We start from the raw sequence: 16,471 nt of genomic DNA on the forward strand, positions 1-16,471 counted from the left end.
TTTGCTTTAATTAATTTTAAAAGAATAAATGGAAACATACCTGTCATACTAAAATTCAATTAAGCATTCAGCAATGAACAAAAATCCACACATATAAAATAAAAATAACTTTGTATGTCAATGTCACTTTTCCAAATTCTAAACTCAAAATTAGGAACTTGAAAGCTTATATTAAATTATACAATTAAAGATAAATTTATTTAGCTACGCAATCATTATGCTATCATTATGTATTTTGAATCTTCAAGTTAATCAGGATTGTAATACAATGGGGTAAAAGTAGAAATTGCAACCATAGACCTCATATGTTTCAAAATGAGTGGATGCAGCTATGCCTACATGTACCAGAAAAAAAATTCTAAGAGTTCTCCAAATTAATTCCCTTGAAAATCATAATAATATGCTAAGTTGAAGGTCACATGTGTTATTAAACTCAACAGACATCCGGTCAAGAAGTTCAAACTGGGACTAGAAAAGTGATTCAAGGGTTAAGAGCAATTCCTGCATTTACAGAAAACCTGGGTTCGTGTCTCAGCATCCAAATACTAACTTCAGTTCCAGGGGAATCTGCCGTCCTCTTCTGACCTCACTGGGCACTGCACACCTCTGCTGCTCAAAAATACATACAATCACATGTATATATAAAATCAAAATAAATCTTAAAAAGAAAAGGAAAGTACCCAAAAGTATAATGACTATAAAAATTCATATAGTAACAGATTCAGAGAAAGATGTTCTGGCACACCATAGAGGAAACAGTATCTTTTAGTGGACTTTAACATTATATTAACATTATATTATATTACCACCCCTACACACACACACACACACACACACACACACACACACACCTCGCGGTTTCCGTTACCATCTGTGATAACCCAAAATATAAACTGCAAAATTCCATAAAGAATCCAGGCTTCTGCCATTTGAATACAAAGCTGAGAGGCATCGTGAAATCTTTTGCCATCCTGCTCCTCCCCACACAGCGATCACTCGTTAATGCAGTGCATCGGCACTGTATTGGCTCCCTATGCATCATTCACTCGGCAGCCATTTCTGTTATTAAAGCAACGGAGAGCACTAACAGAGTGCTTCTGTTCAAGAGACACTTCTCTGGTAGCCTAGCAATGGTTACCATGCCGACATCATTCATCTCGTCTCATCATATACGCAGTTGTTTCACACCACGCCATCACAAGGGGGAAATACTATAATACGACACTGAGAAGAAGCAGGGTTTGATGGCACCATCTGTAATCCCATCCCTCCGGAGGCTGAGGCAGGAGGACAGCCCATTCCAGGCCAGGAGCAGTTGCATAAAAAGTTCCAAGCCCACCTGCGCTGAAGAGACTTCCGGCTTCCTACTTCCGGCTTCCTTTTTCCGGCAAGATGGCATCTGAGCAGGAGCTGCAGACGCCGAGGCTTCCGGACTTGCTGGAAACCGGCAGACAACTTCTGGAGGAGGTAGAAGCCTCAACGCAACCCATGGGCTCCAGGCTAATCCAGGATAAGGTAACGAGGGCCTTGGAACTCCTGGAGAAAGCCTCGGACATGTTATTGCAGCTCGATATGTTCAGCAGGAATGAAGATTGGGAGGAGATTGCTTCTGCTGACCTCAAGTATCTGCTGCTGCCGGCCCTGAAGGGCGCGCTCACACTGAAGCTGGTGGACACCACACATCGCTTCAACCACCTGCAGCTGGCTCGAGAGCACTTCATGAACTTCCTAACCCAGAGCCACAACTACCACTTGGCAGATTTTCAGCTGCCCTGGGGCCAGAGCAGCTCCCAGGAAAGCAACCAGCCCCCTTCAGCCGTCCTGGAGCCCAACCTCGTTGCCATGGCATCCCAGAGGCAGGCCAAAATCCAGAGGTACAAGCAGAATAAGGCGGTGGAGCAGAAGCTGGCTGCCCTGAAGTCAGCAGTGGAGAGTGGTCAGGCTGATGACGAGCGTGTGCGGGAATATTACCTCCTGCAGCTGCGCAGGTGGATCAACATCAGCTTGGATGAGATCGAGAGCATCGACCAGGAGTTAGAGATCCTGAGGGAAAGAGACTCCTCCAGTGAGGCATCAGCTTCTCGTTTGCCTCCTCAGGAGAGACCTCCAATAAAACCCTTTGTCCTCACTCGGAGCGTTGCCCAAGCACAAGTCTTTGGAGCTGGGTACCCAAGTCTGGCGACTATGACGGTGAACGACTGGTATGAGCAGCAGCAGAAATGTGAGGTTTTACCGTCATCAGATAAGGAAGTCGAAAAGCAAGCACCACCACCTGATTCCCACAGAGTGGCTCAGCAAGAAGAAGAGCCGGAGCTGGAGCAAAAGGAAGAAGAGGAAGATGAGGATGCCCTCCACAGGATGCAGCAGTGGGATGACTGGAAGGACACCCATCCTAGGGGCTATGGCAACCGACAGAACATGGGCTAACCTCCCCTCCAGTGGGAAAAGGATGCTGGACCACTCATCTCCTCACACAAGGGTAACCTTGTTCTCTTCCCTTGCTTGTGCCCCTCATCCAGACGTGTGCAACAAAGGCAAAGATACTGAGTCTAGTTTCGCATTCAATAAAGTACCGCTTTTGAGATTTATTTGCACCCTATTTAATATCTGGTGCTCTCGTTTGGGCATTATTCTCATGAAGGTATATTGCAGTTTCTTAAGTGGATAGAAAGAGTGTTGAGAAATGGTTGTGCAAGCATTGACTGCATGATTTCTCTTTAAAAAAATAATAAAACCCCCTTTGCTTGGAAAGATTATATATATATATATATATATATATATATATATATATATCCAGAGAGAACACTTACGTAAGTTTCATTACAGTGTTTTTAATTATTGTTAATATCTGGGTGTGAGATAAATTAAACCACTGTAGATATGTGCATTTGGGAAAATATATAGTATATGGAAGATTGAATCATACTTGAATGCTGCTGTTTAAGAACAGCAAATTGAGAAACCCCCCAGGAGGATGTTAAAATGGCCTGATGAATATGGGAGATACTGCCAAACACTCAACTGGGTTTGTTTTGGTTCTAGCAGACTAAGTCACATGAGCTTACAGAACAACCAGCTTCTTTAGTTATGGGATGTCTGAACAGCCACCTTCTTTAATTTTGGAATGTCTAGAATCTTCTCAACAAAGAGTTTATATGAAGGTGGGAGCTTCACTATTATTTGCTGAGATTTAAATATGACTTAATTTTTTAATCTTACATTTACAATAGAAATAGCTTCCTAGCCAGACAGTGGTGGTGCTTGCCTTCAATCCCAGCACTTGGGAGGCAGAGGCAGGCAGATCTTTGTGAGTTTGAGTCCAGCCTGTTCTACAAGAGCTAGTTTCAGGACAGCCAGGGCTGTTACAAACATAGAGAAACCCTGTCTCGAAAATCCTAAATAAATAAATTAATTACATTTAAAAAGAAAGAAGAGAAATAGCTTCCTGAAAGGAGAGTAGAAACTTAACAATATCTATCAAATATAAAAATACAGATATTCAACTCAGTATTTTCACATCCTTATATGTAGAAAGCTGATTTACACAAAGGTATAATATGGAAAAGTGGTGATATGTTCCTTGTAGACTCTAAAAGCTAGAAACTATATTTTCATCTAAAGAGACCTGGGTAAACGATCTTTTTTGTAACCGTCATACAATAGGTTGTTAGTAAACTGTGGGAATAAAATGATTTGGTTTTGTACGAGGTAAATTAGGATTATTTCCCAAACTATATTAGTTCATAAGAAAAATGAGATGAAAAAATAAATGAGAATGAAACCCTCTTAATTGTGCACAGGGAAATAACCAAGAGCATTATGGTATGCTATATAGGTATCTGCTGTTACTATTCACTCTGAATCATCAATCACATGCATGCTTATTATGAGTTAAAATATTCAATAAGTTTATTGATGACTTCTGACAAATGATGAGCAACTGGGTCCTCACGAAAACAAAAAACAAAAAGAAAACAAAAAAAAAAACAAGAACAGTTAATTTGACATGTCTGCCAATGCATGTAAAGATACCCACCATGTTGATATCAACAAATTTTCACTGAATTCAGAGGCATAAAAATATATTCATAATTCATTTTTTTCTAGCCAGGATGAGCCAGATGCAGAACATTACTAGGGCTAGGGAATTCTCGGGGGCTCGTGTTACTGAAGCTATGTGAACCCCGGCTCTCAACCCTCTTGTACATCACTAACTGTCTCTAATATTAAGAATACAGGAGCCACTGAGCAGTGTAGAACTTCTGAGCAGTTTAATTTCCCTATGAAGTTGGGTGAGCAGAGCTGCTAAGTTTAACTTTCGCACTAAACAAAGATCAGGCAATTTACATGATTTTCTTTTGCCCCTGTTGGGCTCTTAGATGTGTTTGCATGTAGAGTAAAGAAAATATTAGGTATAGCAAGAATGAGCTATCAAACTGATATTTCCTGACCTTTTGAAATGGAAAACACATCTTAAATTAACAACATGCATGGGCTAAATGCAATAAGTTCTGCCCTTTGACTTCAAACTATTTGCTTTCTAGATATGTGTGTGTGACCATCTACTTCCCGACAGAAGCTCTAATACTAGGTCTTTCAAAATCCCCACAGTAAATGCCTGGCTAAATAACAAGGAGGGAGAAATGATCTTTCCCCCTAAGTGATTGCTGATCCAAGCAGCAGTTTCCTCATTTACCCAATGCATTGTCATCTGCCTACCATCACATCTGGGCAAAGGTCATGCAGCAATGGTGTTTATCTATGTCTATGTTTATTCACAGCTGGAAGTAGCCAGAAGGTGTAGTTGTAATGGGGAAAGAAAAGAGAATTCAGGAAAAAAAAAAACATAAGGAAGATGAGTGTGACTTTCTGTTGACAGCATATAAATCTTCCCCATCACGTGGAGGCCAAGAAAAGGCCGAAAGAAGTGAACTTACTGAAACCAGAATTTTTTTCATGAAAATTAATATGTCCTCAAAAATATATAGTTCAAAAATAAGCTTAGAGGAAAAATAAATACAAATTTTAGCAAAGGTATAGCACATGAACTTAAAGTACAGGAATCATTTTACAAGGCAACATTGAAACATTTTGTAGAGATAGGTATTTGCTTGTACACATGAATCATGTTACAGGGCAACACTGAAACATTTTTAGAGATAGGTATTTTTAGAGATATGTATTTGCTTGTGGAAATGTTGCATTTCTAAAAGACATTGTTAAATTTTTAATTTTAGGTATTTCTATTTTACTTATGAAACCATATATGTGAACCTTGAAAAGCATTTTCCCTGCCCATTTAATAAAATTATATCTCCAATTCCAATTTTTAAAATTAACATATCAAATTAAATTTTAATCTGATTATTACTAACCAGCAACATTTCTGTACAATATTTGCCAGTTTTTTATGTTCTATACATTATCTTAAAATTATAAAGGGACATTTAAATCAAATAATAGATGCCAATGCTAATAAACATTAATTCCCTAACAAACATCGTAGGGACAGAAGAATCTTTTGTCTTTCTTCCTTATTTATTTATTTATTTATTTATTTATTTATTTATTTATTTATTTATCTATTTATTTATTGTTATGAGACTCTGTATACTTTGTGGAAATCGCTGACCGAGAAGCATAAAAAGTTGATGTAGAATACGTGAATACAGGTTGGAAAAAAAATCAAAACTACGAGACAGCCCTTTAAGAGTACTGTAAGTTTTCTCTGCACATTCGAGTTTGTTGAAACACAACTGAAATAAAGTTGTAGGATAGTACACATCCCTTTGTAAGGATGCAAGCAGCGTGCTTTAGGTCCTTCTCATCAGTGAAGAGGACTAAGTCTCTGCTGTGATAGCTGTGTAACTAATGTCGCAACAGTGCCCTGAATCATCATCTGGGTAATAGCAAACTTCTGTGCTCAGACATCTGCTCTACAGCGTGTCCTTCTAACGCTCGAAAGCAGTGTCAGGTTTCCCTTTAGACAAAGCTGTTCAGAACCAAGCCTGAGTGAAATGTCAGCTTCTGATCTCTGAAACCAAAGAACAGTGTGTCTTGCTTAACCAAACTAAGTTTTGCCTTGCCATAGTCAGAAATCTTCAGCTTGCTTCACACACGCCAAGCCAATATAATCCCAAACAAATACTGCTCAGCTGAAACTTCTATGCGAACTGCACTGGAAACACCAAAGACACCTTAGAAATGTGCTTAAACAGTCAAAGATCTCTAATCTCAATGAAATTTTAATGTGTATAAATTGCAAGGAATTTATAGACATCATGATGTTATTAACTATAATATTTGGGAAAGATTATTCTATAATTATGTTTCAATTGATGGAACGCGTATATCTGCAGACTCCAACCAAAATGGAAAAAATCTATGACTAGAATGTACACATGAATTGACATGATTAAAATAATATTGAAGACTTAAGCAGGCAGATAATGCAGAAACTTGTTTAATAAACGCAGTGTCACACTTAATCTAAGACAGACCATCACAAAAAATTTTAGCCATTGCATCGTTCACCTCTTCGTTCTAAAGTGTAATTGTCAGCTTTGTTTCCAGATGCCCGAGGAAGTGGCTGCATCTTTGGGATATTTACAATTTGTGCAATTTATTGAGACAGATCCAATTCCTTTTTTATTTGTTTTCCCAAAGCACCCATTTTTTTTGCCTTTGCTGACCAGTGCAAAATGAGCCTCACTAATGTTTATAAAATACCACATTATAGTTAGATATCGAATCCAAATGCAAGCACTGCAGTTCTAACAGATAGGAGTTTGATGGAGTCTGGCTTTAGACTGCCGCTGTCCAGACCACCTAAGCATAGGTGTTGCACAACTCAGTGGCATTAAACAATGGAGAGGAACACAGCCAGGTGTACGTGTACGCGCATGTGCACATGTGTGCGTACGTGTGTATATGTGTATGAGTGTGTATATGTGCGTGCGTATGTGTCATGTCTATGTGTGTGTGTAAACATGTACACTCAGGCACTCATATACACTTTGGGGGGAGGGAGGAAATGGATAACACTATGAAAAATAAAGTAAGTGTATCTATTTTAAAAGATTCTAAAACTTCCATCTAAAAGTATGGAAACATCCCCCTGATGGCTATTTATTTATATTAAGACAAACACAGTAGACATTAATGTTTACATTAAGCTATGAATTAAATTATTATATGTGATTATGCACATGTGTGTATAGAGGCCAAAGGACAACCTTGGGTGCTGGTCCTTAGGCTGCTTACTTTTCAAACCAGGGTCTGTTATTGGCCAGAAGATTACAGACTAGACTAGGCTGGGTGGCTAGACTACCACAGAAATCCACCTGTCTCTGCCGCCTACCACTGGGATTACAGGCGTGCACTACCCTGCCTGGATTCTCTGTGTGGATTCTGGGAACTGATCTCAGATGCCTTCTGAGTCATCTCCCAAGCCAACAGGTTATAGAATTATTTTGAATTTTTGAAGATGCTTAAAAGGCCATTATAGTTCAATGTTTAAATGCTTGTGGATGATATTCTTATAAGAATTATCAACTACTATAAATAAAACTGCCATTATGTAGCTCCTAACTAAATGACATAGGTGCTATTTCTAGGTGGTTAAGGACAGCTGAAATATGTTTCCTTTTTCCTTCAATCATTTCTAAAATTCTGCCTTCCTCTCCCACACTGAGAACCAACTTCAGGACAGTGCATTCTTGCTGGTCAAAAGTATTTCCACAGACTCTAGGCAGCTCCAGAGATTCTCTTCCCAGACATAGAGAAAAATAGGAATTCTGTTCACCCAATATGTTTACCTCCTCTTGTTTTATTTTTAAAGTCACAAAGTGTCCCTGTGTCACCAGGCTGATCCCAGAATCCTAATAGGCTCAAGTGACCATCATGCCTTGGCTTCCCTCATGGCTAGAATTATAGGGCCTGTCTCACTTCCACCTTTAACAAAGGAGACATGCCAAAAGAAATGACCAAGAACGTGTTATCTATATATTCTATTAATAAGTATATTACTGTCTCTACTCATATGAGCCTCTTTGATCCTTCCAATAACTCTGTGATGTAGTAATTAGTGCTGAGGAAGTTGAATGTCCAATAAGATAAATTATTCATTTTATAGATGACATATGTTTACACAATAAAATACCAACATTAAGGAAAATCAATCACACTTGTAGCCCTTTCTGAAGCATACACATGGACTATAATAGATGCTTTCTAGAGCTTACAAACATATTTAGAATATTAGAATATGACCCATAGCTGCAGTGCTGATTCATTTGTATGCGTTCTCTTTTTGTTACTGTGAAATATCATATATGAGCATATAATTTATATGAATTCTATAGAACGTTTTTCTATAGAATTAACAAATGAGGATACCTGCATACATGAAGAAGCAAATATAATCCAATTTGAATTAAAAACCAACTGCATGCAATCCCAGAGACAAACTTCTGATGAAGTAAAAACTGATAGAGTAAAAACTAGCTTCTCCTTTTGCGGCCACTTTGGCATAATCTCAGTTGCATCTTCACTTGGGTAGTTGGAATATGTAGAGTCTAGAAGGGGGTCCTTTTAAGTCAGTCAATGTCTAGAAAAGAGGGAAAACATGGGATTGGGAAGGGGCTTTTGACATGATTGATTTGAATGTATGAACATAGCCAGGAGAGGCTGATCAATCAAATATGGACCAACACCTTGTCCATTTGTTAAGTAAAGATCATTTGATCCTGTGAACAGAAGAGGATAAATAACTAAGTTCATTGTTCTTCTGAAGTTCTTTAAGCTAGAGCTATAGTGCCTTAGAATTTTTTGTTTGCTTGTTTTGGTCTTTTGAGAAATGAACTCTGTAGCAGAGAATAGCCAAATCTTATTAGGTAGCACAGATTGGTCTCAAATTCATGGTGATCATCCTACCTGAGAGCTTTCTGAGTGCAGTGATTACAGACATGATATACTATGTCCATGTTTGTTTCGATTTGTGTGTGTATAATGCAATGTATAACATGCTCCAGTTTAATATCAAGCTTATGCTCTTGGGTTCTCTGATTCATGTCCGAAACAAAATTATTCATCAAGCCCTCCTCACTCTGGCTTCACACTAAACTTGGTTACTAGTCTTCTTGTGATCTAACTATCCTTCTATTTATAGAAAAGAAGATGTGGAAATGAGACCTACTAGCTGAGGAGTCCAGTGTGCTCCAGGGTGAGCTTTTACTAGTCTTTCACAGTAAGATTTGTTGTTTGCTCTGTGACTCCCTTTTCTCCTCCTCCACTGGTTCTTTTAATAGAATCTTAACAAAGAACCCTTACATTCACAAGGACATCAAAATATTAGTTTAAATGGACTTGTTCTCCAGAAAAAAAAAGTTAATTCTATGCGGTTCATAAAAATATAATCATATATATTCCTAAAGTATGGACTAATGAATGAGGTGACTTCTGAAAAGTTTTTACTTAAAATATTTTTATATAATATGTTTTGTTCATGTTTTCCCCATATTTTGCTCCTCCAAGATCCTTCCAACCTCCTTACCCATCTATCTTAGTTTGGGTTTCTGTTGCTGTGAAGGGATATCATGACTATAGCAACCCTTATAAAAAAAAAAAAAAACATTTAATTGTGGTGGCTCAGTTAAAGTTTCAGTCTATTATCAACATGATGGGGATCACAGTGGCGTGCCGACAGACATGGTGCTGGCTAAGTAGCTGACAGTTGTACATCCTGCAGGCAACAAGAAGTTGACTGAGATTCTGGGCAGTGTCCTGAGCATGGAAAACCTCAAAAGCTACTCCAAAAGTGACACACTTCCTCCAACAAGGCCACACCTCCTAATAGTGCCACTCCCACAGAGATTATGTGGGCCACTTATGTTCAAGCTACTACACCACCTAGCCTTATGTTCTTTATGTCTCTTAACAGGTCAATGTCTCTGCCAATGGGTTTGGATGGCAGAAGACTTAAGGCCAAGAGTCTTCTAAGGAAAAAGAATACTCAACTTTATTAATATTAGCTCCTATGATAGTTGAAATTCATAATGAGTCTGAGCCTGAGGTGAAAGTGTGCTAGGATGTGGGTGGTCTTTATCGAGGTTTGTCATCTTCCTCAGAAGAGATTAGTGACCACAAGAGCAGGTCTGCCTTTCTGTCTACACTTCATCTCTCACCATGTAAACTCTCTTCCTGGAATTATCTCTTTACTTTCCCTTCTGTGGAAATCCTTTGCTGATGTTCAGCAGACAGCCATGTGTGTGGACTCTACAACCCTAACCTTTTAAGAAAAAAAAAAAGAAAACTTTCCGATTTCAGGTATTCTGATATAGGAAGAGAAAATAGCTGAATAGCTGCCATGTGTCCTCCACAACTTATTTATGAGAAAATAAGTTCACAGCAGGTTATGCCACCCAAAATAAATCCTCAAAAAGACAGAAGACTGATAGAAATGAGGGGAGAGAAATAAATTAGATAAGAAGTGTGGTATTATGGTAGAAATCTTCCAAAATGGACTTTTTAGATAATTAGAATTATGATTGAATCCACAAGTGAAATTACTCCTGGAAAACTTACATATTGAATATTTTATTATTTTTCTTCATCTATTTATTGGGGTAGGCAAGAAAGCTTTAAAACAAGTGTCAGTTCTGTGTGCTGCTCTGAAAGAAGGAGAAACAAGCTGTTTATTAATTTGGGGTCAAGTGATGAGCAAAAATAATAGGTATGCTCTGTGATGAATGAATACCCATTAACTTTGTTATATTTGTACTTAAAATGATCTGAGAGGAAACAAAGAGTAAGGTAAGATTCCTTTTAAGCAATGTGGTGTAGACTGCTACAATAGCCTCCCCAGTTCCTATATGTAATGCCTTTACACTCTCCAAGATCTGATTTCATTCACTTACTTTATGAGCCATACTTGCAAGTGGCTTAATGAAAAGAAAACAAGTCTCAGGAATCAGGGAAGAAGACACAGGGTCATTTCTTGACATCATTCTGGCTTTAAAATATATCATCATCATCATCATCATCACCATCACCACCATCATCATCATCACATAATACTTGCACGGTGAACCAAGAAATAAACCCAATGCTTAGGAGGTAGAGGCAGGAAGATTACAGTTTGTGGTCAGCCTGTACTATACTTAGATTTCTTTTCTAAGCTTCCCATACCTGTATCAAGCACACACACACACACACACACACACACACACACACACAAACACACACACACAAAACAAGCAGAAACCCTTGGTCTAGCCTTCCTTGAGCCTCCTGACAGGCAATTATTAAGTTAGTCCATATGGTAGTATTAAAGGAAAAGTGACAAACTGAATCCTATGGTATCAAGCCATCTGCACATTCCACATACAGTAGACCCAGGCAAAAGGCAATTTTTAAAACATGCATGCTCATGTATATCCCGTGTTTCTTCTAAAGCTGGACAGATCTATTAGATACTGGAAAGAAGGAATGAGTTCAGGAGGAGGGGTAAAGAACGATGGCATTAGTGTTTTTTGCACCTGAGTATGTCCAAAATTTTCTGGACATCTTGTAACTATTTGTAGGCTACAATTATGTCTTGTTGATCCACAACGAAGATAGACTTCAATTAAATTCACAAACTCAGATGTAGAGCTGACATTTTAAAAGTGTTCCCTGGAAGAGAAGTATCTACTAGTAAACCTGAGTAAGATGGTTCTGACTGTGTTTGAACTGTCAGTTCCCACTCCTGGCCACACCTTAAACAGCTGTAAACCTCAGAATGTTGCCAAAGCAGCCAAATGTCCCTGAGAGGGCAAATGCATGTTAGCTGGGAAAAGCACTTTGTTAAATGAGAGGAGATTCTTGACTGGGAAAGAACTTGCCTCTGAGAAGATGATAAAGCATTGGGCTTCCAAGTATAATGTGTCTGTCAAGGAAACATGTTTCTTCAGTAGGCAATGCCTGCAGGGAAGTAAAGCTAGTTGTCTAGGATCTGAAATGATGCTAGTGATGAGCAGCCAACCAAAGACCAAACCATCTGCTGAGCCATCTTGTTGCACCAGAAGCTAAGGACCATCACTGAGTTCTTAAACTCTGCAGGTTAGAAAATGTGAAGAGAGAGAAATCATGAGTTGACATAGACCTAAAACCACAATTTCATAGAAAACAAAGCTATTGAGTTCACAAGGAAATTATCAAGTATTCTACCCCCAGTAAGAATCAGGGTTCACAATAAGATTGATTGGTTGGTTGGTTGCTTGGTTATGCAACATGAAATTTAATTTCTGTGTAAGTAGGGGCACGAATTTTTTCATGACTCATTGAGATAGGAATTGAGAAACTAACCAGTGCCATTCTTGCTTTTGGCTAACCCCAACAGAGGTCACAGAATTTGTCAGGAGCTGAATAGAGATAAGAGAGGCTGAATAACTCACACTTCGCTAGCAAACAGATTCAAAATTTGAGAGGCACATGAATCCATAGCCAGCTCTTAAACACACTGGGAATTATCAATATGCTGCTTTGAAATTGTCCTAGTTTACTTCAGAGCAGTCATAGGATATTTTTGTATTTTTAATTGCAGAACTTCAGGAACAATAATTTTTTTTATTTTATCATTAAACATCTCAAAATATTACATGGGATACTGAAATCTATTTGTGCATGAACACAGAGATACATGTAGGCAAAAGTGAGTGTGCCCATATACTCATATGCACAAACACACACACACAGACACACACACCAGATGTACACACACATAGACACAGAGAAAATATGAAATGAAGTTCCTAGAGATGTCTGCCAAGGCCTAGTAAGACACCTTTAATATTAGTGGTGTCTTCTAAAGCACTTCCTTCTTTCAGTCTGTTAGAAATTCTGACATACTCTTCTTCAGAAGTAGTCAGGGCTGTTTACCTGGTGCCTTTGTTCTGTTCCATATATCTCACTTCCTTCAAAGTGAATCTAAAGGGTTTATACTCAAGTCCTTTTGGTCAGACTCATTGGGATTTTATAAAAGCTCCTTATGCAAAGCCTTGATGACAATTAAATCCACTGCTCACTGAAGAGTTCACTCTTGCTTCAGAACCCATGGACCTCTCTGCTCCCCAATGTCCCCCCACCTTGTCTTTTCCTCCTTTCCAACCTCCCCTTCCTGCTTTTCATTCCTCACAAAATGCTTCTTGGGGATCAAGCTCCAATTCCCTCACTCTCTGTTTCTCCATGTCTTTTCTCAGTGAAGGTCACTCTTTCCCAAGGCTGCACTTATGACTTCTTGGTCATACTCCAAATGATTCTTTTTCTGTAGACTCAAACTGCTCCACACTGCCTCACAGTCTTCATTGCAGTCCCCCTAAATTCAAAGAAGCCCCCAAACATCCTGGTTTCCCAGATGTTTCATTTTGGCACCAGCATCTTTTTTTCTTCCAGTCCTGCAGAATGAAACTTTAAAAGCACATTTGACTCCTCCTTTCCTCCCCATCAATATCCAATCTGTCACAGTATTTTAGCAAATCTCCCCTCAGAATCTCTCCGACTCATCTCTTTCTCCCCATTCTGGGGCTGGCATCACTCTTGCATAGCCCCACATCTGCTTTGCTGCAGCGGTTTCCTGCCTTATTATATTTCAGTCTCTATTATCTCCAGGCTCTCCTCCATTCTGCATGTAAATACCTAATTAATCTTCATGCATCTCCATGCTTCCTGCAGACACTGTACTCTGCTTCCTTCCTATTTATCCAGTCACATTGCCTCCTTTCTCTCATCACTCACTTCCTCTGCAATCTGATCATCTCCCACCAAGCCGGGAGTGAGCAGTCCTCATGCCAGCCTCTGCTTCCCCTGACAATCTGTTCCTCTCCTTATCCAAATATTGTGTGAACTTCTCGGCTCTGTACCGACCCATCCTTCCACGGTACTGTTGTAATTGTCCTCAGAAAATCATTCAATGCATAAAGATCTTCTTATCTGTGCAAGTGATTATGTGTGTTTCCTGTTGGAGGCAGGAATCACATCATGCATATTTTATATTCCCTGCAGCACCTAGACCAGTGCTGAACAGCATACAGGGGACATGATTGATAGACTCATCTGACCCTGCCCTCCTGCTACCTGGTCACCTGTCCTTTTCCCCCACTAGGAATTGTTGAGTGATCACTATCATTCACAGAGAAAACACAAGCTAATAGGAGAGAAGGGTCTCACATTTCTGCAGCATTCTTCAAAGTCTCCCTCTCCATACATCAAGACCCTCCTCAATTATCTCTATTAATAGGGAAGTCCATTCTTCAACATGTCAAGGTGAATCCCTCCACTTATGCACTTGATACCATATTCTCTCATTATCCTAGTTCGGCTTTACCAGCTACTTCTCTTTGTCCCTCATCTTTTCAATCTCACTGTTTCTTCTCAAGTCATTGTCTTAATCTACTTTATACTCACTTGGGCCTTTATATCTATTATAAACACTCAGGCAGATTTTCAACATCCAAAGGACTTTGCCCCCCTTGCAGTTTATTGTTCTCCTCCCCTATAACATAGTAAACTCCACATCACTTCTATGTTCCCCTCTACTTTCTAACAGGTATAAAGGACAACGTTTATTGAACCATTAGACCTGCCCACGTCTGAATTCTCAGGAAATTTGGATTTCAATAGCAGCCAAGATTTTTTGTTTCACTTCTTTAAAAAATATACCCTTATATCTGACTTTTGATTTTAATGTTGCCAAATACCTGAAAACATTCTTATAAGGGAGGAGATGTTTACTTTGAAGGCAATTTCAAGGGCATTGAAATTTGCAAGGAAGGTATAACAGGAGCATGAGGCAGCTTCTCCTGGACATCTCAGAAGACCAAGAAAGTGAGAAGGCAGAATCCTGCAACTCAGCTGACCTCCTTGTTTTACACAATTTGACAACCCAGTCCACTAAAGTTCAGCGTAGATCTTATCCATGGCTCTTTGGTAAAGTACTCACAGATCCACCCAAGTACATTCTGTATTCTAGACATTTCTTGGCCCAACAAGAGTAGCAATTAGAATTAGCCATCACATTCTTTCTCTTTGGTTTATGATGCTGAATACCTTTGTTGCCATTTTTTTCTCACATTTCCCTTTTCTTTCCTTTCTCTCTTTACCACTTCCTTTCTTTTCTTTTCTTTTTTTTCTTGGAGACCAGCCACTATGCTGTGGAGTTGAGCTGCAAGGAAGAGAAATAGAATTCACAGACAGGGAGAAGAATCTAGTCACACACAGCAGGGAACAGCCTTGCCCATTTTGCCCCTTGGTCATGCAAATGGTCACATGCTGTTTGCATAATGCGAGGTTTTGGAAAGCCCTGCCCAAAGGTACCAATCTCAGCACTCTCTGCTCAAACTCGAGTAGTAGTTTCTGAATTTTTTCTTTAAAAAAGGTGAAAAGCCTCATTGCCTACAAAGAACAATCAAACCCAAATCTCTGCTGTGAAGCCGAAAACTACTTATAAACTGAACTACCCTGCTTTTAAGTTTTATTGTTTTTTATTCTTCAGTATTTTAGCCCTGTATATCATCACCAAGCAAAATTTGTTGAAGATTACTTACAGATAATCATACACCCACCCATTTCTTCCAGTCTTAGTCATTTCTCTAACCACTGAATGGAGAAGTTCCAATGCTTCTGTGCAAGCTTCTAAATCACTTTCTTAGGATGAATGAGTTTACTTTGTACATTCTCTGGACACAATTGCATTTCAACTGGCATTCTAAAAGCTGACTTTGGATTGTCAACACTAGATGAATAGCAAGCCCCCAATCCATGAAAACACATGTTTCAAACTTCATTTTATTTGTTTATTGATTGGCTAGTTTTCTAGACAGGATTTCTCTGTGTAGCCCTGACTGTCCAAGGACTCACTCTGTAGACCAGGCTCTACTTGAACTCATAGAAATCCATTTGTCTCTGCCTCCTGAGTGCTGGGATTAAAGATGTGTGCCAGCATACCAGGACCATTCCTTTCTTTTAGAGCAAAGTCGTGTTAGGGAGGGACTTTTGTGCAAGATATTTAGATATTTACAAAACAATCAAACAACGAATAAAACATAGGATATATCTTTACAGCTATAATAAAATCTGAATTGGAGAATTGGAGTAACTTCCTTGCCTTTCTTAGGGTCCTTGCTTGTCCTTCCTTTGGACTAGAGGAAATGCTAGACATGAGCAGGACTCTGGCATACCTGTAAAGTACAGCCCAAATCTCTGATGCACTACTGAGCATGCAGCCCAGCTTTTATAGCCTCAACCTATGAGTGTTGTTAAGTCCACACATGCTAAATGAAGTACAACACCAAAGAAATCATTGGATATTTCTAGCCAAATCAATAGTTATGAAGAAGGATGCTTTAAAAAAATCCCACACTAACTCAGGATTGAGTTATTTATTTAGGGGTAGACTCACAGATCACAATCCTCTACTGGAACGGGGAACAGAAAT

General features: G+C 39.0%; 1 protein-coding gene across 1 annotated transcript; it reads left to right on the forward strand.

Annotated features, from left to right (window-relative positions):
* The first annotated feature begins 1,120 nt into the window (after positions 1–1,120).
* On the forward strand, positions 1,121–2,720 carry LOC142855430 (immunoglobulin-binding protein 1b-like). Its single transcript, XM_075981923.1, has one exon. The coding sequence runs from the start codon at positions 1,393–1,395 to the stop codon at positions 2,425–2,427; it is 1,035 nt and encodes a 344-aa protein (XP_075838038.1). The 5' UTR covers positions 1,121–1,392; the 3' UTR covers positions 2,428–2,720.
* The last annotated feature ends 13,751 nt before the right edge of the window (positions 2,721–16,471 follow it).

This window comes from Microtus pennsylvanicus, chromosome 8, assembly GCF_037038515.1.
Source record: "Microtus pennsylvanicus isolate mMicPen1 chromosome 8, mMicPen1.hap1, whole genome shotgun sequence".
NCBI classification, from domain to species: domain Eukaryota; kingdom Metazoa; phylum Chordata; class Mammalia; order Rodentia; family Cricetidae; genus Microtus; species Microtus pennsylvanicus.